The 18,006-nt window shown below is 51.4% G+C and overlaps 8 protein-coding genes across 8 annotated transcripts; 4 read left to right on the forward strand and 4 right to left on the reverse strand.

Annotated features, from left to right (window-relative positions):
• Positions 1-1,083: 1,083 nt before the first annotated feature.
• SAICODRAFT_68705 (uncharacterized protein) lies at positions 1,084-1,920 on the forward strand (the record flags this gene model as incomplete). The annotated part of the gene is made up of 1 exon (XM_019170415.1): positions 1,084-1,920. The coding sequence occupies one exon, from the start codon at positions 1,084-1,086 to the stop codon at positions 1,789-1,791; it is 708 nt and encodes a 235-aa protein (XP_019027478.1). The 3' UTR covers positions 1,792-1,920.
• On the reverse strand, positions 1,886-4,376 carry SAICODRAFT_68706 (DUF726-domain-containing protein; the record flags this gene model as incomplete). The annotated part of the gene is made up of 4 exons (XM_019170416.1): positions 1,886-2,180; positions 2,206-2,281; positions 2,420-4,009; positions 4,054-4,376. 4 exons carry the CDS (start codon positions 4,374-4,376, stop codon positions 1,941-1,943), a joined length of 2,229 nt encoding a protein of 742 aa, XP_019027479.1. The 3' UTR covers positions 1,886-1,940.
• A 96-nt stretch (positions 4,377-4,472) lies between these two features.
• On the reverse strand, positions 4,473-7,181 carry SAICODRAFT_107542 (SPX-domain-containing protein). The gene has a single exon (XM_019165299.1). It carries the CDS (start codon positions 7,089-7,091, stop codon positions 4,596-4,598), a length of 2,496 nt encoding a protein of 831 aa, XP_019027480.1. The 5' UTR covers positions 7,092-7,181; the 3' UTR covers positions 4,473-4,595.
• A 344-nt stretch (positions 7,182-7,525) lies between these two features.
• Positions 7,526-8,851, forward strand: SAICODRAFT_87122 (putative enoyl reductase). Its single transcript, XM_019171472.1, has 3 exons — positions 7,526-7,912; positions 7,963-8,363; positions 8,415-8,851. The coding sequence occupies exons 1-3, from the start codon at positions 7,545-7,547 to the stop codon at positions 8,540-8,542; spliced, it is 897 nt and encodes a 298-aa protein (XP_019027481.1). The 5' UTR covers positions 7,526-7,544; the 3' UTR covers positions 8,543-8,851.
• Positions 8,747-9,486, reverse strand: SAICODRAFT_51863 (uncharacterized protein; the record flags this gene model as incomplete). Its single annotated transcript, XM_019169099.1, has 2 exons — positions 8,747-9,213; positions 9,267-9,486. 2 exons carry the CDS (start codon positions 9,484-9,486, stop codon positions 8,747-8,749), a joined length of 687 nt encoding a protein of 228 aa, XP_019027482.1.
• Positions 9,423-11,319, forward strand: SAICODRAFT_107567 (alpha/beta-hydrolase). Its single transcript, XM_019165300.1, has 3 exons — positions 9,423-9,761; positions 9,816-11,027; positions 11,106-11,319. Exons 1-3 carry the CDS (start codon positions 9,624-9,626, stop codon positions 11,271-11,273), a joined length of 1,518 nt encoding a protein of 505 aa, XP_019027483.1. The 5' UTR covers positions 9,423-9,623; the 3' UTR covers positions 11,274-11,319.
• A 1,288-nt stretch (positions 11,320-12,607) lies between these two features.
• Positions 12,608-13,192, forward strand: SAICODRAFT_22748 (uncharacterized protein; the record flags this gene model as incomplete). The annotated part of the gene is made up of 1 exon (XM_019166638.1): positions 12,608-13,192. The coding sequence occupies one exon, from the start codon at positions 12,608-12,610 to the stop codon at positions 13,190-13,192; it is 585 nt and encodes a 194-aa protein (XP_019027484.1).
• Positions 13,193-13,484: 292 nt separating this feature from the next.
• SAICODRAFT_68711 (uncharacterized protein) lies at positions 13,485-17,619 on the reverse strand. Its single transcript, XM_019170417.1, has 3 exons — positions 17,100-17,619; positions 16,441-17,046; positions 13,485-16,383 (listed from the first exon to the last, which is right to left on the reverse strand). Exons 1-3 carry the CDS (start codon positions 17,411-17,413, stop codon positions 13,509-13,511), a joined length of 3,795 nt encoding a protein of 1,264 aa, XP_019027485.1. The 5' UTR covers positions 17,414-17,619; the 3' UTR covers positions 13,485-13,508.
• Between the last annotated feature and the right edge of the window lie 387 nt (positions 17,620-18,006).

An 18,006-nucleotide genomic window follows, 5' to 3' on the forward strand; every position in this document is an offset into this window, starting at 1 on the left:
ATCCACGGCTGATTCGTCGAGAAATACCAGCTGCTCTTGAGTATAGTCAGCCATTTCAATGGCATGGTTTGCGCGTAAGATAGGGTTGCGCTGGGCTGCCCGTAAGGTCAAAACCTTACGGGTATATCCAATCTTTTGCAGGTAGCGGGTGACATGGTAGCGCGATAGAGATGTAGCGAATTGATCATTGAGGAACTCAGCACAGTCGTCTTGATACAGGGTAGGGTTTTTGTCGTACAGGTACTTGATTTGCTGCGGTCATTTAGTCATGCCCTTGGTGGTACCCATGAGCAGTAATAGTCTACTTACCGAGCCCAGAAACTCGTCAACAGCCGATTTGCGCCCGCAGGTTGAGTTGCCCTTATGCTCAGTAAGACCTGTCTCCTCGAATCTCTTCACAATTCGGTAAACCGTGCGAGGAGACCTCTCAATGTTGGTCGCTATTTCGTAGACATCCTTCCCAGAAGCATATTGGTTGATTACCTTGTCGTGGTCGACATCGGCACATATCTTCCCAAGCATTTCGACCCTTACTGAGTTTCCTAGACCCTTTTTCGAGCTGTTTGGAGGTGTTTTATGTTACCGTTACAGGGGTCTCGCGCATGTACGGAAATGCGCGTCAAGAATTTTGCACACAGCAGTACTAGTATTCGGACCGTGCGAGCGCCTGGCTACGTGCTGCTCCAACACCAACACTCCCTCACCACCATCCTTAATCACTTTGGCGAAGCATTCTTCCTGAAGAAGCGTCTTTATCCCTTCTCTTCTTGCCTTTTGTATCGTTTTTATTTATTCGCTATGCGTTTGTACAAACCAAGGACACCTACCGCGGTGTCTCGGAAAGATCTTCGACGACAACTCATTGACAAGAAGCACGAGAACTACATTCGGTTCCAGGCCCCGTTTTGCTACGTTGATTCATCTGACGATGTTTTTGCAGCTTTGATTTCGCTTTATGACAGCTGGTTCTTGCGAGAAGCACCTTTTCGGAGGGTGGGAAATGGGGATGAAGCCTTTGTCGCGGGGTCGAAGACACGAGAAACAGCGCATTCATTCGGCCTACATCACCAGACACCCGCACATATGCTACTAAAAAACGTCACTGCTCGCACCGGGTACAAATTATGTGCTCCTGCGAGCCTTCACTTATGTTCGGCGGGGATTCACGCCATTGCTTCTCCTGTCGAAAGTTATACAGCCTTGGTGGTCGAGAGTGCAGACGGTATATCTTTTACAGATCATACGTCGTCAAAACATGCTTCTTCAACCCATATTGCTGAACCATCCTTTCCTTTATCGACTGTTTCTGATCTGATCAGTTTTTGTGATGAGAGCGTGCCAAAGAGGAAAACCTTGCCGACCAGCATCGATACCTGCCACGACCTTATCCAAAGTGATCATTCATCTCCAACTACTGTTTCGACAACGCCTCTGAAAGACATCTTTGCAACATCCGCTCTATTTTGGGCTGGCAAGAAGTTGTCGTTGAGGAAGTTGCTCGTGAATGGCTCACACGAAAGGGAGATCAAGGAGGTGAAGAGCAACAGTAATGCACGCGTCCTGAGAAAGATCACCACTTCCTTGACATATCAGACGTCGTCTATTTCTATTGATTTACGGGCGGAGCGCGAGATGAAGATTGCTAGGGAAGGCTCGACTGGAACGTATTTGCAGAACAGGAAGAGGAAGCAGCCAGTATGCTGGTCTGCTAAGAATGTGAAACGTCTGTTGTATGATACCGATGCTGAATTGGGAGAATTTGTCCTTTGTGATGCTGCGGAGCTCCGATGATGTTGAAGATAGAAAAGGCCGTATCATGCGGTTTGGGGATACAACGGAGACATGACACGAAAATGATGAGGACGGAACCAGGAAACGAAAGTATCGACGTAACGCTTTCAATTATATCGTACACCATCCTATAACATGCCCCAAGAAGCTCACTTGAACGCGCCCCCGGGCGTAACACCACCACTGCCTCCATCCACTGCACCACCAGGTACTCCACCCACAGCACCAACACCCGAAGCAGTACCTACGGGCGGAGGTGCCTGGATGGGGCCCTCATGTGACTTTGCCTCAGCGACACCCAACTCCTTTCTGAGATCCTCTTGAGTGAATGCCTCCTTCAATGGCTGATTGAAAATGTAGTACTGCGCATAGCAGTCAGCGCGAGTATACTGGAGGGTGAAGATGAGAGCGTACGCCTGAGATTACACCGACAGTAATTGCGGTAATGGGGGGCAGCAGTTTGCCAGCTGACATCTTGACTGATTGAGATCTGTGTATTCGTTGACGTCGAGGAGCGGTTTGTACGAGAAGTCTCACTGCTGCAGGACAACGCGCGTGAGAAAGATGAAACCTTCAAGGTTGCTGCTACCTGCTATACTATAGCTAGAACAATTGCACCTACTCATACCTGTCTTTGGCCATCTTAGTAACGCTGTCCGCATGTGCACCGTCAGCGTCAAACACAATCAAATCCTCCTTCTTGTCTCCCTTCTCAGCAGCCTCTCTCGCCAACCGCACTTCCCTCCCCTTACGCTCACCAGCCGTCAATTGTCTCTGGACATTCGCATTAACCAGATCCTCCACAAGACCAACTCGATCTTTGAGAATCTCTCCGACCATGTATCTGTACCTGAGATGTCCTTCGACAAAGTCGCTGACGTCGATGTTCTCAACGCCCGGGACACCTTCGATCGCCTGTAGACCAGCTACACCCAGTTCAACAGCACTGGTACGGTACAAGAAGGCGAGGATGTAGTCATTGGATGACCAGACGTTCACAAGTCGACCAGCTACGACGGCACGCATAGCACGCCAGTCAGATTGTCTAGCTGGAGCCGGCGTACCCAAAAGATACACGTTCTCGACAACACCGAAAGCTTTGCGCCGTGCAAGCTCCAGCAAGCAAGAGTGTATCACTCGAGCACCGAGCGAGAACCCGATTAGAGTGACCGGTCTTTCACCTTGTGCTCTATTAATCAAAGCGTCGGCAAGGACCTGTCCTGCTTTCTGTGCACGGACATAGGCAATACTCCAAGGATTGTCCAGCAGTTTGCCAGCCTGGAGAAGGCCGAGAGGCCACAAAGCAGTCATGAGGGTGGCCAGTACAGTCCTCTTCAGAATCTCACCCTTCACGTAACCGTACAACTTTGACTTGACATAGCTCTCGAGCACATGTCCCAGTTGCGTCAAGGCTTCGACCTCAAACCTCAACGCATACTGGTCTCCAGCATCGCTCAGGATCGTCCACGGGTCAACGACCTCTTCTGGGTTGGACAGCCACCCAGTGATACCGATCGTAACATGAAGCTTTGAGTTGACATGAATGGGAATAAATTTGAAGTCGGCGATCTCGGCGGAGTATCTGTCAACCATCTTCCCGGCCATCTTTGCACCATACCCGCCAAAGAGACCACCCACGAGAACCGACGACCCTGCAAGCGCCCCGAGATAACCAGCAGCTGCTGTAGCACCTAACCCAATACCGCCCATGACAGAGCCAATTCCGGCAGCGACAAGTGGTGCAGCTAGCCCTCCTGTCACACCAACCAAAACTCCACCAGCAAGTGTTGCCAACCCCACCTTCCACTTACGCGACGTAGCCGCCTGCTCCGCTCGCTTCTTACTCTCCTCATCCGCAGACATCTCCTTGGCTGCTGATGTAAGTGCTTGTGCGACCTTTGACTCAATCTCCGTGATAGGCGGGATGGTTTCGGAAGCTGGTGAAAGTGAAGCGGCGACTTGCATGAGCAGGATACGTGAGTATGCGGAGTATGACTTGAGTGACAAGAGAAGGAGGAGGAGAGTGTGGATGAGGAGCGGTGGACGATCTGAACTGAGCTTCTCTGTCAGAGGGGTTTGGACTGCTAGCGGGTTCGTTGACTCTGATGTCGGAGCCGGACGTTCTGGGTTGATTGTGGGGTGTTCCTCCTTGCTCAGCGACTTGTCTAAATTGCCGTCAGTATGCCTCTCAATACGTCCTTGACGACAGCTGGCTTGCCTGAATTGAGGACCTCTCCAACCCTAGCAATGACTTCATTTGACCACTCATCGAAGTGTTCCGAAGCCGCTTTCTTCAACTCCTCCATCTTAATATCGACCTGTACAATCCGCGGCGCCTCTTCCGATCCCGAGCTCTCGCCTGACGAACTAGGCCGTGAGTCATAGTGTAACTCAATATCTTTTACATCCTCGACTTCTGTGTCTTTGATAGTCCCTCTGCTGTCTTGCTTGGCTGATCCGGGGTCAACGTCGAAGGCGGATAAGAGTCGTTTGCGCTGGACGCCAATTGCTGTAGCAATGAGGACGAGGAAGTCGGCCCGCTGAGAAGGGCTGAGAAGGGTAGTAAGGTCCTGGTCTTTCGCCATCTTTGTAGGGGTATGTATGGTATTGCTGGTAACGCTCCAACTGAGGGTGTATTGGAGCTTCTGCTGGGCCCGGGAGGTTCGGCCGTGACATCACTGCGCGGCAATTCAGCTGATACTCTCAGTACCGGTACCGTCGATCTATAATATCATATTGAATAAAGTTACGTTATGCAATAATACCACATCTCCGAAAAAAAGATGTGCAACACTCAACCCCACCTAGAACCCAACGATAGACGACAAAAAGTACCCCAACGATATCACAACACCAAAAGCAAGGAAACTCGCAGGGATACCAGTCTTGATGAAGTCCTTCACTGACAAGTACCTCACGCCCAACTCGTTCTCCTGAGAGATGGCAACCATGTTGGGGAATCCACTCGTAGGAAGACCCATAGCTGCGGAGCAGAGCAATGCAGCGGTCATGACAAGGAGTCTAGGGTGAGGGTTCTCCATGGCGGTGCCTACCTCCGCAACGATGGGAAGGATAATGAGCGCAGCGACGGTGTGCGACACGAACGTTGCCATGACCAAGACGAGACAGGCGAACGTGAACATGACCATCCACATACTCATTCCCTCAACCACATCACGGATAGCATGGGCGATAGTCTGCAACAACCCACTAGAGTTCACAGATTTGCCGAGCGCAATACCGCCCATGGCAAGAATAACAACAGTCCAGAGCAAGTTGTTGAAGTCTTCCTTGGTCAAGATACCCGTTCCGAAGAAGAGAACAATCGGAATAATGGCAATAACACCCATATCACCAAAGATACCCTCATAGTTCCTCTCAATACACCACAACCCAATTGTCAAGAAGGTAACAAGAGAGATAAAATACTGCGTACCCGTAAACTTATCCTTCGAAGAACGAATGGGGGCGATCGTAGTCTCCTTGCCCGGTGCGTACATAAACAACAACCACCCCCAGATCAAAAGGATGCTCACGACACTGACCGGCAGACTCACGAAGAACCACTCAGCCCAGCTAGGCGTAGGCTGCATGTTCTGCAAAGCAACGATGTTCTGCGGGCTAGCAATCGGGGAAGCCATGCCACCAACGTTACTGGCCAAAGCGATTCCGAGGATAAGACACTTCGCAAAATTCGACTCGGCGGGAAGAGTGCGTAGGACAGGGGCAATGATGGAGTAACAAAGGACGGGCGCGGCAACGTTAGAAATCCACATCGATGCAATCATCGCGACAAACATGTTCGCCAACAAGACATTCCTGGGCTTCGTGCCAACCCTCGAGAGAACAGTCGTAGCCATGAGCTTCGCGATATTGTACTTGCTCATCGCACCAGCAATGACGAATCCACCGAGAAGGAGCATGATAACCGGAGTCCACATGGCTCCGAAGATGTACTTGGTAACATCAGGAGCGGCCATGCGCTTATGGTGCTCGTCGTCCGTACGGCAGATACGCAACAGAACGACGAGGAAGGGAACGAGGAGTGAGGTAACGAAGAGAGGTATGACCTCGGTCGCCCAAAGCAACGACACAAACACCAACATCGCCATACAATTTCTCTGCTCCACGGCCTCGAAAGTCGGGGCGTATATAAGGGCGACGAAGATGCTGATGATGACCAGCAGTGTCAGGAGCTGCCCGTTGAGACGTCTCCTGAGTCTGCCCCAGAACGTCTGCGGGATGTTCATCTCTTTCTGCTCTGGGGGTGTCGCGGCACCACCACCCAACAGACCACGTTGCCCACGGGCCACGGTAGCCGCTTCGGCCCTTCTCTCGATAGAGATCATATCTCTCCATACAGTGTTCCTCTCCCACACAACATGCTCCCTCAAATGCGTCTTTAAATCCTTCCTTGCAACCGCAATATTCCCCTCAGTAAGAAGTCTCGCATAAGCCGACTCAATCTCCCCAATCTTGTTGTCAAGTTCCTTGCGAGTCTCGGTCTTGAACGGATACGCATTCGCCAAAGTCTGCTCCAGGTACGGCGTACGCAGGTTCCTTCCACAAGTCTTGTCGTACTTTTTTAACCCCTTCGAGAAACCGGTGCTGTTAAGCTGGATGTAAGAGCGGAGTTCGCTGAGTGAGACGTAGGATTGGATGATACGCTTCTTGAGGGTGATACGGGTGTCGTTCAAGGCTGAGTCGGCGTAGGTCTCGTCATCCCACATCTGGGACGCACGTAACTCGTCCTCGGTACCAGACTGTGACATTCGACGACGGGTGGTTGGTAGAAGCGGAGACCTAGGCGCTCCACCATCCGAATCCTCACCAGAGTCGTCATCGTCGTTCATGTTCGAGTTCGAGCGAGCGCGTGCACTAAACGATTTTCTCTTGCCGGCATTATAGGAAGAACTCATCCTCCTCGGTCGGGAGGACCCAGTACGTCGGTCGTTGGACTCACTCGTAATCGAAGCCAACATGTCCTCCATCTCGTCTTCAAACATGCCGACATCCGTCAAGAGGTGCTGAAACTCCTCATACAACTCTCTCTCCTTTGCTTCGTAAAACTTGATGATTTTGGTGAGTTCCTTGTCACATGCTCGACGAAAGTCGTTATCAGCCCGTGAGGACGAATCAATGAGGGTGGATTCCTCATCAGCGGTGGCGGGTCTGGTGTTGGATGGCAGAACGGTGTCTTTCTCGATCTGGTAGATGAGTTTCTTGAGGTTTGAGTAGTTGATGTAGTAATCGGCCCAGTCCGGGACGGCGTTGAACTGGAGGCTGTGACTGAACTTCATGGTGCTGGCGGACGACGGTCAGACGACGTTTCGTACAGTTGAACGTTCTTCTTGTGAACTTTCTCTAGACGGTAGAAATGGCCGAGGCTCCAGTTGGATCGTATCGATATGGGGTTTCCTGGTTGAGTGAAATAAATAAGGTTTTGGCGGGAGACAGGCCGAGCACTTCCGTACGGTTTTGTTAAGAGGCGTCTGCTCTTATCAGAGACCGCAACTTAGAAGCACTGCCAAGCCGCACGCTCTGATGACTGGCTATAGATGGCTGAAGGGAGGTGAAGCCGATTACAATTCTCCAAGATTGTTTCCTTCTCTCGTCTGCCCAAACCCCGTCGAGCTTCCGGCTCTCCTGTAACCCCAGCTGCATCACGTGCCTCGCCATGACATCTGCTGCGCCCAACATTTCGTGATCAACGAAACTCTAGAGAAACAGCATTCATCCTCAGGGGCATTGCAATGGTCCTCCTCAAGCTCAAGTCGCGTACGCGATCCGTCAAGGTCCCTTCAACCCTCGAAGTCCCTACCACCGCAACCATTGATGATCTCCGCAAACTCCTCCACTCTCACACGCGTCTGAACGTCAACCGCCAACGTCTCACTCTCGAGAACAAGACCGCCCTTACCAACCCTTCCCAGACCCTTGAGGCCGCGGGCGTCAACGAGGGAGACATCGTCTATGTCAAGGATCTTGGACCGCAGATTAGCTGGACGACTGTTTTCGTTGTGGAGTATTTGGGTCCGATTTTGATTCACCCCATCTTCTACTACAGCGGTCTCCAGAAGCTCATCTACGGTCGCGAGTTCGAGCACTCTAACGTTCAATAGTAGGTCTCGGAACTTTGTGGCTTATAAGCCTGGCTAACGAGGTCTTCAGTGCCGTCCTCATTATGGTCATCCTCCACTTTCTCAAGCGCGAATACGAAACCCTTTTCGTCCACCGTTTTTCCCTCGACACCATGCCCGCCTTCAACATCTTCAAAAACTCCGCCCACTACTGGTTCCTCTCCGGCTTTAACCTCGCATACTGGGTCTACGGCCCCTGGGCCGCCAAGAACAATTTGTCGCAGAATGCGTTGTACGCGTGTATCGCTGCTTGGGTCTTTGCGCAGATTTCGAACTACAAGTGTCATGCTATCGTTAGGGATTTGAGGCCGGCTGGGTCGAGGGAGAGGAGGATTCCGAGGGGGTATGGGTTCAACCTTGTTTCGTTCCCCAACTACTTTTTCGAGACGATGGGATGGACTATTGTTGCTTTGATGACCAGGTCGTTGGCGGGTAGGCAATACTGTTCGCGCATTCATCGATTATGGGCTAATTTGTCTACAGCTTACCTCTTCCTTATCGTCTCTTCTGGACAGATGCTCGTTTGGGCCATCAAGAAGCACCAGAGATACCGCAAGGAGTTCAGGGACTACCCTAGGGGAAGGAAGGCCATGTTCCCTTTCATCATCTAAATGGGGTGCTGTTGTTGGTCGGGAATGGCAAGTGTTCGGCTTTTCGCGTAGTGGTTAGCACCGTGGGAACATTGACATTGGAACATGATATCTAGGCAGTAATTGCTACATATATTGCCCATATATGTACATGTCCCTCTCGTAAATTTCCTGTCATCAGAACTATCGTACATTGTTAACTATTGGTACATTCTCAGAAGTATCTTAGAGATCCTTCTTGATAGGACCCGTCTTGGGCTTGGTCCACTTGTCGAAATACTTCATCCCAATTGACAGAGACAACAACTGTCCCGCAAAAATCGGAGCATGAACAAACCTAGCATTCTCCGTCGGCGCAGACATGAACGAGAAATTCGCCTGGACAGCAGTAAACACCAACACCCAAATCAAGTACACCTTCTGGCTCTTCCCAGGGTTGAGGGAACGAGTGGTGAGAGCGTGGAAATACAGCGCAGCCAAGATCATGGCGAGATCAATCACGAAGACCGCGACGGAGGAGTCGAAGAGGCTCAAGCCAAAGAGGGTTGGGTGGTCGCCGGGGGCGAGGGAGACGTCTTTGCGGTGGACGAGGACGTCGAGGGGCCAGTGCGAGACGGCGGCGAGAAAGATCGCGATGAAGGAGGAGATGGGGAGTTCGAGGAGAGTCATGGCGATCAACCCAAACCCGGTACCTGTCATACCAATTAGACAACGCTCGTATGAGGTACGGTTTGATATGACATACCAAGAACAGCCTCTCCCAACAAAGAATGCGTGAACGGGTAATTGCACTCATACGGAAAACACCCCTCATGTGGCCGATACTTTATCTCCTCGAGGCCGAGGAGGACATTAATGAAGAACAAAAAGTCGGGTAAGACACCGGCGAGGGCGAGCAGGGTGATGGGGGTGGAGGGAGCGAAACGTTTCAAGATGAGAGCTGGAGCGAAATGGGCTACCCACATGGCAGGTGTTGGATATCGATACTTTGTATTTAACTGGTAAGGTTCTCGGATTTGGAGCTCACGGTATTTGTAATCGATGGGATGGAATGTGACGTCATCACGTATACGGACCCAACCTCCAAGAAAAGTAAAGGCCGATGGGGATGCTGCCACAACCGATCGAATATGCGTTTTACATCGCCACCGTTATCTTTGTCTTTATTGCCTCCTTGACGTATGCCTTTTCGTCGCCGTGGATGTTCTTCGCGGCGTTGTGGGCATATGTGGTTGTTGTGGTGCGGTCGTTGCGGCTCAGGTCATGCATTCAATCAGGCTAACAGGGGATATAGGGTATCCTTGCCAGTATTGTTTTCGCCATAGTCTATGCCAAGTTCGCGAGGAGGGTCCTGCTGGCCGCTCTCCGTCTGACACAGACCTGCGCACAGCTACCTCTATGGGTCATCCGCCATGTACCCGGGCTGAAGCAGGTCGTGGAGGTCTCGTTGATCGTATACTTCTACGTCTCCTTCCGGTTTCTGTTATTGGCAGATCGAGTTGCACGCCACTCCTTGCGCATCATTCTGCCTTCTCTGGCACATCCCTCGAAAGCACCAATCTCCATCGCCAATGCTTCATACCCGACCTTCACCCCAGCTGGAGAGTTTTCCACAGGCTACCGCACTCAAAGTGCTGGGGAGCCAGAACAATGGGATCTAAAAGCTGCAATCAGCCTCGCGAACATCTCCCGCCTCTCCTACGAAGACCCCGCCCTCATCCGCTACGAACTCGCCCTCGCCGGGTACGACCTTTCAACCCTTCGCATCATCCATTACCACAACACCGCCGGCTTTGTCGTCCGTCATGCTGCAACATTGAACGTGGTCGTCACGTTCCGCGGAACGGACATGCTGAATTTAATGCATGTCTTTACGGATTTGCAGATGGGGATGGTTAGCCTGGATGAGATTGATAGAATGGATGAGGAGAGGGAGGGGGAGGACGTGCAGACGAAAAGGATGGGGAAGGTGCATTATGGGTTTTTGGATGCGTTGAGGTTGTCGACTACGAGACAGTTGACATCACCTCAGGCCGAAGGCATGAATGCCATATCAGCCGTCCGTATCGATGCTGGTACAGATCATGGAGAGGCGGATCAGAGACCTACGACAATAGAGCTGGACTCTACCACACCAGAGCGTACGGTCATGAGCAGCATCAAAGCTCTCGCGCAAACCACAAAATTCGCCATCTCCTCCCTCTGGACGCACACCCGCCACCCAATCGACCCAATCTTCAGCGGCCGCTCAGAGCGAAACATCACAGCCTACGCACAAACTGTCGCCGCGATTAACGAACTTCACCAGCCCGAGAAAGGTGGGCGTGTCTTTGTCACGGGACATTCTTTAGGTGGTGCGCTTGCGTTGGTGTTTTTTGCGCAAGCAATTAGGGAGAAGGAGAAGTGGGTTGGTGAGACGTGTGTTTATACGTATGGGATGCCAAGGTGTGGAGATGAAGTGTTTAAGGAGTGGATGAAGCCTCATGCGCAGAGAATCTTTCACGTGGTAAACAACAATGATGTTGTACCGTGAGTGGCATTGCTCGCGTCTGTCTACCAACTGCTAACTGTAACTTCATTCTAGACGCGTTCCCTGGCGAAGAAAAGAAGTAGGATACTTCATCCCCTCGATCTTCCTCGGCCAGTCAAAGCAATACGAACCCTACGCCGACCCACCCGGAACCCTTGTACACATCTCTTCCTCCTCCCACCTGACCTTCCCGCCCAAACTTGCACGCATCAATTTACTTAAATTACAAGGAGTCTTGGATTTGAGCATTGTTCGACGGATGCGGAGTGAGACTACGTTAAGGGTTTTGGGAAGGATGGTTATGCCGTTTTTCGTTAATGATCATTTTGCAGGGGATTATGTCGTTGGATTAAAGGAGGGGATTGGATGGATGGAGCATGTTCTTGAGAGTGCACGTGAACGTGAGCTCGAGGACGGATCGGGGGTGGAGCAGTTGGCTGAGCGGTTGATCGATCTGGAGATCGAGTGAAAGAGCTGAGACTATGCATGCTTACACTTGCGGAGACCATATGCATTAGAGTAAATCGATAGCTAGATCATGCGTATGTTTTTGGACTCACTCCTGATCCAACGCGGGTACTGGTGACTTGCAAGTTGCTGCAGCTGTCAAGTGCCGCATCGGGATATCTCATGCAGCGGCGCGCTAGGATTGCGCATGCGGGTCTCTCACGACTGCTTCTTAAGGAAATCTCAAGTGAATGATGACATCTGAAACTCTCGCCCAACTTGACCTTACCAACTCGTTACTCAACTGTACCGGGACCGTACAAACTTCTTCGGCCCAAATTTCGATCAGGCCCAGGTTAACTTGCCTTCTCGGATCTTTGCAATAAGCAGCACTTTCTGACAACTATCATCAACTAAATATTCAAGATCTGGAAGCTTTACAAAGCTATGAAAAAGGAAGAGAAGGGTCTCATTCGTCATGGTAAGCAGCCCAAATCCGACGATCCCAAGCTCCAAGTCTTTGCATACAAGGGAAGGTGGATCTATCCTGTGTGTGATGCTGAATGGGGGCGAATTGACCCAGCAAAGGCCATGGAGAAGTGGTTGCCTAAGGAGCCAGAAGGAAAGAAGACGAGGTTGTATCATATGCCAAGAGATAACGCAAGCAAGTGTCCACTGAACGCAGGGGTGTTAAGTGTGCGTGTGAGAAAAATGGGCGCGATGAGTGGCATGAGAATGGTAGATCGGAGCAGGAACTACAGAATATGGGCAACAATGCACGCACAATCATGTGTTGTTGCATGCCACTGGTCAAAGCCATCAACTTCCGCCTGGGTAAGGCTCTTGACGAGACCAGGCGCCGCCTTTTGAGGATGACATGCTGCTTGTCCAACGATATTGACCACAACCTCAACCCTTGCAATGATTATGAAGCATCCGACTTTGATGCGCCTTCCATCATTCTTCCCCACAACCCAAATCCGTCAGCAACTGAGTCTGCGACGACGTACCCTCGCAGAGGCTACCCGCCTCGCCCTTGATTCGATCCTTGGGAATGGGCACTCAACACTCCAGATAACGACCTGGATGCCTATGGACCTCCAGCGAAAATGCCTGTTCCGCCGCCCAACTGGAAGGACACAGCCCGAGAATGGATGCTCTCGATCGAGTGTGTTACTGACGGAAGTCAAGGCTGGAAGTGGTTTGAACAGGGCGAGATGAAATCGGTGACAAGGATCTATGGCCCTGGAGTGAACACCTTGAACAACTACCGGAAGATCTACCTCAAGCATACTAACCGAGAGATGGTTGGTATGCTTATCGATGGCATGCATGCAGTTGATGTTATCTTGCGTGCGAAGAACGGCGACCGCGGGCTCAGCTTCAAAAGCAACCAGAAGAAGGAGGATGATTTGGAGCAGCGTCGTATGTCAGAGAGGGTGAAAGGTGCTATTGAGGCTGTGGGTATCTATCTACCCAGGACATTTGGAGGTGGAGGAGGAAGAGGAGTAATATCTAATATGAAAAAGGGCACTGCGCGAGACGAGGTAGAACCTTTCTTACTCTGTTTCGCTACGGATGCTGGAGAGGCACATGATGTGGATGAGAGTCTTCAGCTGCTGAGCTGCTATAATTCCGTTTGTTCTTACTGCTTAACTGATTCATGTTTTTACTGTACGGGACTTACGCGTTGACATGAATACTGGTACCAGTCGAACTTACCCTAGAAATGTAGCGAGCATCTCGGTGAGAAAAGTGAAGGTGGCCTTGGTGCACGAGTACAGAATCCCCGCACTTTGTACGAGGGTTGAACACCAGAGTGGTGAAAGACTGCAGCTGTATTATATGTAGCCAAGGTGAGCTTACGTGTACTAAAAGAGAATCCAAAAACCCTGCAAAATAAACATTGTCCCACGACGCCCCTTCCAAAAAAATGCACAACCAAAGACGTGTATACCCCTAGACCCCCTAGATCATTGCCCCCCCCCCCCCCCAAACCCTGTTAACGTTTCATTCGCTTGATTCAACCGCAAGAGCGTCTCGCATGTTCTCTTGCGCCTGCCATTCCTCAATGATAGTCTTAAGCGTTTTTATAGATACCGGCTTCGTGTGGAATGCATCTACACCTGCCTCAAAAGCATTGACCTTCTCATTCGGTGCACTCAATCCGGTCATGGCCACGATATGGGCTCTCTTGGCCGGAGGAATAGCACGCGTCGCCTCAATTGTCCGGATGGCGGCAGTGGCAGCACAACCGTTTAAGACGGGCATCTGAATATCCATGAGCACCAAGTCGAAACCAGTAGGGTGTTCTTGCAATCGCTGGACGGCAACAGCACCGTTCTCCGCTTCTACGTAAGCGACTCCAAGCTTGCGCAGCAAGTTTCCGAGAATCATCATATTGATGCGGTTGTCCTCTACAATCATCACGAAAGGCGTTCGAGCATTTGATGCAAGTGACGAAGGCGCACTCACGTCAGAGTCCTGCGCCGAAGTTGATTCCGCAGGTTCGTGCTTCGCGGTTCTCTTGGAAGAGTCCTTGTGCGCACCGCACTTCTTTGCGTGCTTGGCCTCAACAGCCTCTTTACCCTCATCGCGAATCCCGTCAATGAGATCCGACATACAGCCATCGCTGTCACTTCCTGCATCGGAATCCGACGCGCTGCTGGCGTTGGAGGCAATGGGTGCATTACCGTTCAACGCCCAGGCAAGAGCTTGAGCGAGTCTGAGCGGTCCACTAGGCTTCGCCAAAAAGTGCAAGTTACGTCCAGATTTCAAGCTGGGGTGACGAATGATCTTCAACCTAGTCGAACTCGAGCAATAGAGGATGCAAGGCACATCAAGGGACAACTTGAACTCCTTCAGCTTGCTGAAGGTGTTGGACGACTCATGCATGAGGATAACATCCGCACTTCTGCTGTCTGTTGTGACCTCCATACCGAGGTGTTCTCTGATGCAGCTAGCAAGAGATTCGAAAACCTGTCCCTGAGATGAATGGGTCTCGTCAAAGCCGACAAGAGCCACGCGTGGTTTGTGACCGCTAATCTGAGCGGGAAGGGGTACGTTAATAAGACTATCACCCCCTTCCGTTGTCATTTCGAGCTCAAAGACCATTTCCATATTCGTACCAACGCCAGGCTCGGAAGTGACGTGAAGCTCACCGAACAGTGACTGGATGAGCTTAATCGAGATTGCCATACCCAAACCCGTTCCAGTAGACAATGGGTCTTCTTGACTGAACGGCTTGAAAAGCTTGTTCTGCAAGAACTCGGTCGACATTCCGCGTCCAGTGTCCTTGACACTCAGATAAATGGGCACAAAATTGCGACCCCTTTCCATGCGTCTGCGGCCGCCCAAAATTCGTTCGACGTCGTCACCTGAGGCCTCGCGCAAACTGACAGTTAGCAAACCTTGACTGGTGTACTTCAACGCATTTCCAATCAAGTTCATAGCAACACGGCGCCATGCTCCTCCATGCAACAAGCCATGATAACCGCCCTCCCTGGGTGCGACATCAAGGATAAAACTCATAGCATTGACTTCGTTCAGTTTCTCATCGCCGCTCTTCTGCATCTTTTCACCAACCGAGCTTTCCATACCACCGCTATCGAACAAGTGAGAGAGCTTCTTGAACTCCCAGCCAGTCCAACATGACTCGACAACTTCCTCGATCAAGCGCACAAGATCAATAGCAGCCATATTTTGTTCAGGAGCATGGTTAAGGGTCTCGCGACCAGCGGTTGTAGTAAGAGTTCCAAAGTCAAGCACATGGTTGATGACGTCCTGCAAAGTTTGGCCGCAGGAAGTAATCGTCCGCAAGAACGTTCGATCAGCACTCGAAAGATCGGGAGCTTCGGACAGCAACTCGGCACTAGCCAAGATGCCGTGCAGGGGACTTCTCAATTCGTGCGAGATGTTCGAAATGAACAAGCCCTTAGCTTGGTCAGCTTCAACCGCGGAACGTCGCAAGAATTCGTTCAGAACCACAAGGCCAAAAATATCAAAACTATAGGCGTCGTTCACTGTGAGACGCCTAGAGTTCGCAACGGTGTAACCGACAACCAAACAGAATGGCTTGCGGTCGTGGTCGTAGAGAGGCTTCAATAGCACGCTATACGTGGTGGATGGTACAAATTCGAGAACCTCCGGCGGGAAACCATCGTCGCGCTGATAAAACTTGCCGTATGCACCATCCTCGAAAACGCCGCGCAAGAAGGACGAAGTGAGACTTCCTTCGTTGAACTTTGTTTTGTAGTGACCGGAAATATTCGGGGCAACTGAAGCATAGATCTCAACCCGCGCCGCCTGAGCGTCAAACTCGTCGTTCTCCTTCTTTTCCTCATCAGCACGTCTCTGCCGTTCTGTCGTCGGCACGCGTTGCTGCTGCCCAGAGGCTCCAACGGCGAAGAAGGGAGACATCCTAGCTTCTTTCAGCTCCTCAACATGTTGCTGCTCCACATTCGCAACACTCTTGTCGGACTGGCTGACATTTTGCCACCTTGTGCTCATCTGCCTGTTGATGTTTTCCTGCGCTCCCAACCTCGCCTGCTCGCGATGCCTTGCACTGCCAAACAGCTTCCATTGGTGTGCAGTATTGCCATCGGCAGCATCCTCGGCTCCCTTGCGGTCAGGCGAAAGCTCCAAACCTCGAACATCGATTATGGAAACACCATCAATCTCAAGAGCGTTACGCATAACCCTGCACGCAAGGTCATAGATCTTGACATCGCCGTAGGAAATGTTGCTCTTCTCCGACTCCTTGGTGCTGCTTCCCTTACTCTTGTTACCAAGAGATGCAGACTGAGTGCTGCTTGTTGGTGCGTTACCCCGGTGCTCATCCTGAAATTCCTCCTCCAAGTCTTCATTAGTCAAATGGCCGGCTTGCCTATAATCAACTAGTTAGCACATTTTGATGTCTAGGAATTGGCGTGTTCACGTTAACCTGGCAAAGGTCCAAAGAGCTTTGTTTACGCGACTCCAATATCGCGTCTCGTTAACCTTATCTCCCTCCATCTGCTTCTCAATAGCACGGTGTGCGCGAAGATCCAGCTCCTGCACAATGATGAGCGAAAGATCGTGCAAACTCCGCAACTGTTCCTCGGTCCAAGCACGGTCAGGGACCGTATCCATCACACAGACAACTCCGATAGGGATCTGGTCTGGACGGCCTTCAACGCTGGCAAACATACAGCAACCCGCGTATGACCTGACCTGAGTCTTGTCAGACTTGATGAGCGGCATGTCCTTGAACGTATCATTGTTATGCAAGTCGTTGACTTGAACTATTCGCCCTTCATGCGGGTCAACCTCGCCTTTAACTGCAGGCATCAACACCGTAGAACATGGCAGATCCTCAAAGGGTATATGCTTGGTTCCCGCGTAGAATTTGTCCAAGCCTTTGTCCCCGGCGACGTAGAAGCCTGTAACTTCTTTCGATATAAGGCTAATCTGAGCATACGGCGCATCCCCAGCAATACTCATAAGTCGCGCACATCTCTGCAGCGTCAGCTCCTGTTGTTTGGCAGCGGATTCCAAGTCATAGTATTGGCTAGAGCACGTAAGTTAGAATCGGCATTGGACGGCAATTGGCGGCAAACTCACAATGCGGATATCTTCTCCTTCAATTGGAACTGGGCACGTATGCTTTCATCCCTTGTGTGCAGCTCGTCTGTCTGCATCTTTGCGTCGCGGACCTCCTTGTCCTCCCTTGCGACCTTTGAACGCTCGCGTTCGTCTGGGTCTTGCTCCTCAGAATGCGATACGTGGTCGAGATTCGTCTGTCGTCTCGCAGGTGATGGAGCTCCGAAGAAGGTGTCTCTTGCACGGTCCTTCGAACGACTTGAGGCGGTCGAAGCGGCAGTGGGAGCTAGCACAGGTTGATCTGATGGTGATGAATCTGTAGGCCCTGCGGTCATACGGCTCTATAGCAAAAACCCGAGAATGTCTTTTCAAAGTGTCCTATCGGCGGAAGGAATGGGCCGAAAGGTCAGGAAGACAAGTAGAGTTCAAAGGCGCAAACGATGATCGTCCAATGGCCAGATTCAGATCAGCCGGTAAAACGCCCTGGCTCAATGTCTCTTCCAGGCTGCGTCGAAGCTGATGGTTGATTCGATCGACTTCGTGTTCCTAGGGCCTGGCTGGGATTTGCCTCTACCGGTCGTACGCCCTGTGAAGGAAGGCCTAGCTGGCTCTGGCTGTAGGCGTCCCACCGGAAATCATCGGCGAGCGCACTAATTAGCTTAGACGGAGCAGAGTCTAGATCTGCGCACAAGCAGGTAACCCTATGATTGTCGATATTCTTGATTGGGAACGTCTCGTCTACGTGTAAGATAGCAATTCGGGAACGGAAGGCAGGACGCTTCTCCAGCCGATTGCTCTTGGGTGGCGACCGGCGAGCTCACGGGATACATCGATCTACGCGCGTTACCGACGACCGACGACAGGACGGACGTAAGAGGGACCCTCAAATACGCCCAGGCTGCAACCCCCGAAGGACCGAGATTGGCTG

The sequence above is a fragment of the Saitoella complicata genome, assembly GCF_001661265.1.
Source record: "Saitoella complicata NRRL Y-17804 unplaced genomic scaffold SAICOscaffold_1, whole genome shotgun sequence".
NCBI classification, from domain to species: domain Eukaryota; kingdom Fungi; phylum Ascomycota; class Saitoellomycetes; order Saitoellales; family Saitoellaceae; genus Saitoella; species Saitoella complicata.

Excerpts from the sequence above, each read along its gene's own strand:
- SAICODRAFT_107542 (XM_019165299.1), bottom strand. The coding sequence starts at position 7,091 with ATGAAGTTCAGTCACAGCCTCCAGTTCAACGCCGTCCCGGACTGGGCC.
- SAICODRAFT_87122 (XM_019171472.1), top strand. The coding sequence starts at position 7,545 with ATGGTCCTCCTCAAGCTCAAGTCGCGTACGCGATCCGTCAAGGTCCCT. Across the intron at positions 7,913-7,962 it reads GAGCACTCTAACGTTCAATA|TGCCGTCCTCATTATGGTCA; the intron begins GTAGGTCTCGGA and ends CGAGGTCTTCAG. Across the intron at positions 8,364-8,414 it reads GATGACCAGGTCGTTGGCGG|CTTACCTCTTCCTTATCGTC; the intron begins GTAGGCAATACT and ends ATTTGTCTACAG.
- SAICODRAFT_107567 (XM_019165300.1), top strand. The coding sequence starts at position 9,624 with ATGGGGATGCTGCCACAACCGATCGAATATGCGTTTTACATCGCCACC. Across the intron at positions 9,762-9,815 it reads GGGCATATGTGGTTGTTGTG|GGTATCCTTGCCAGTATTGT; the intron begins GTGCGGTCGTTG and ends CAGGGGATATAG. Across the intron at positions 11,028-11,105 it reads CGCAGAGAATCTTTCACGTG|ACGCGTTCCCTGGCGAAGAA; the intron begins GTAAACAACAAT and ends ACTTCATTCTAG.
- SAICODRAFT_68711 (XM_019170417.1), bottom strand. The coding sequence starts at position 17,413 with ATGACCGCAGGGCCTACAGATTCATCACCATCAGATCAACCTGTGCTA. Across the intron at positions 17,047-17,099 it reads AAGGAGAAGATATCCGCATT|CCAATACTATGACTTGGAAT; the intron begins GTGAGTTTGCCG and ends TACGTGCTCTAG. Across the intron at positions 16,384-16,440 it reads GCTCTTTGGACCTTTGCCAG|GCAAGCCGGCCATTTGACTA; the intron begins GTTAACGTGAAC and ends AGTTGATTATAG.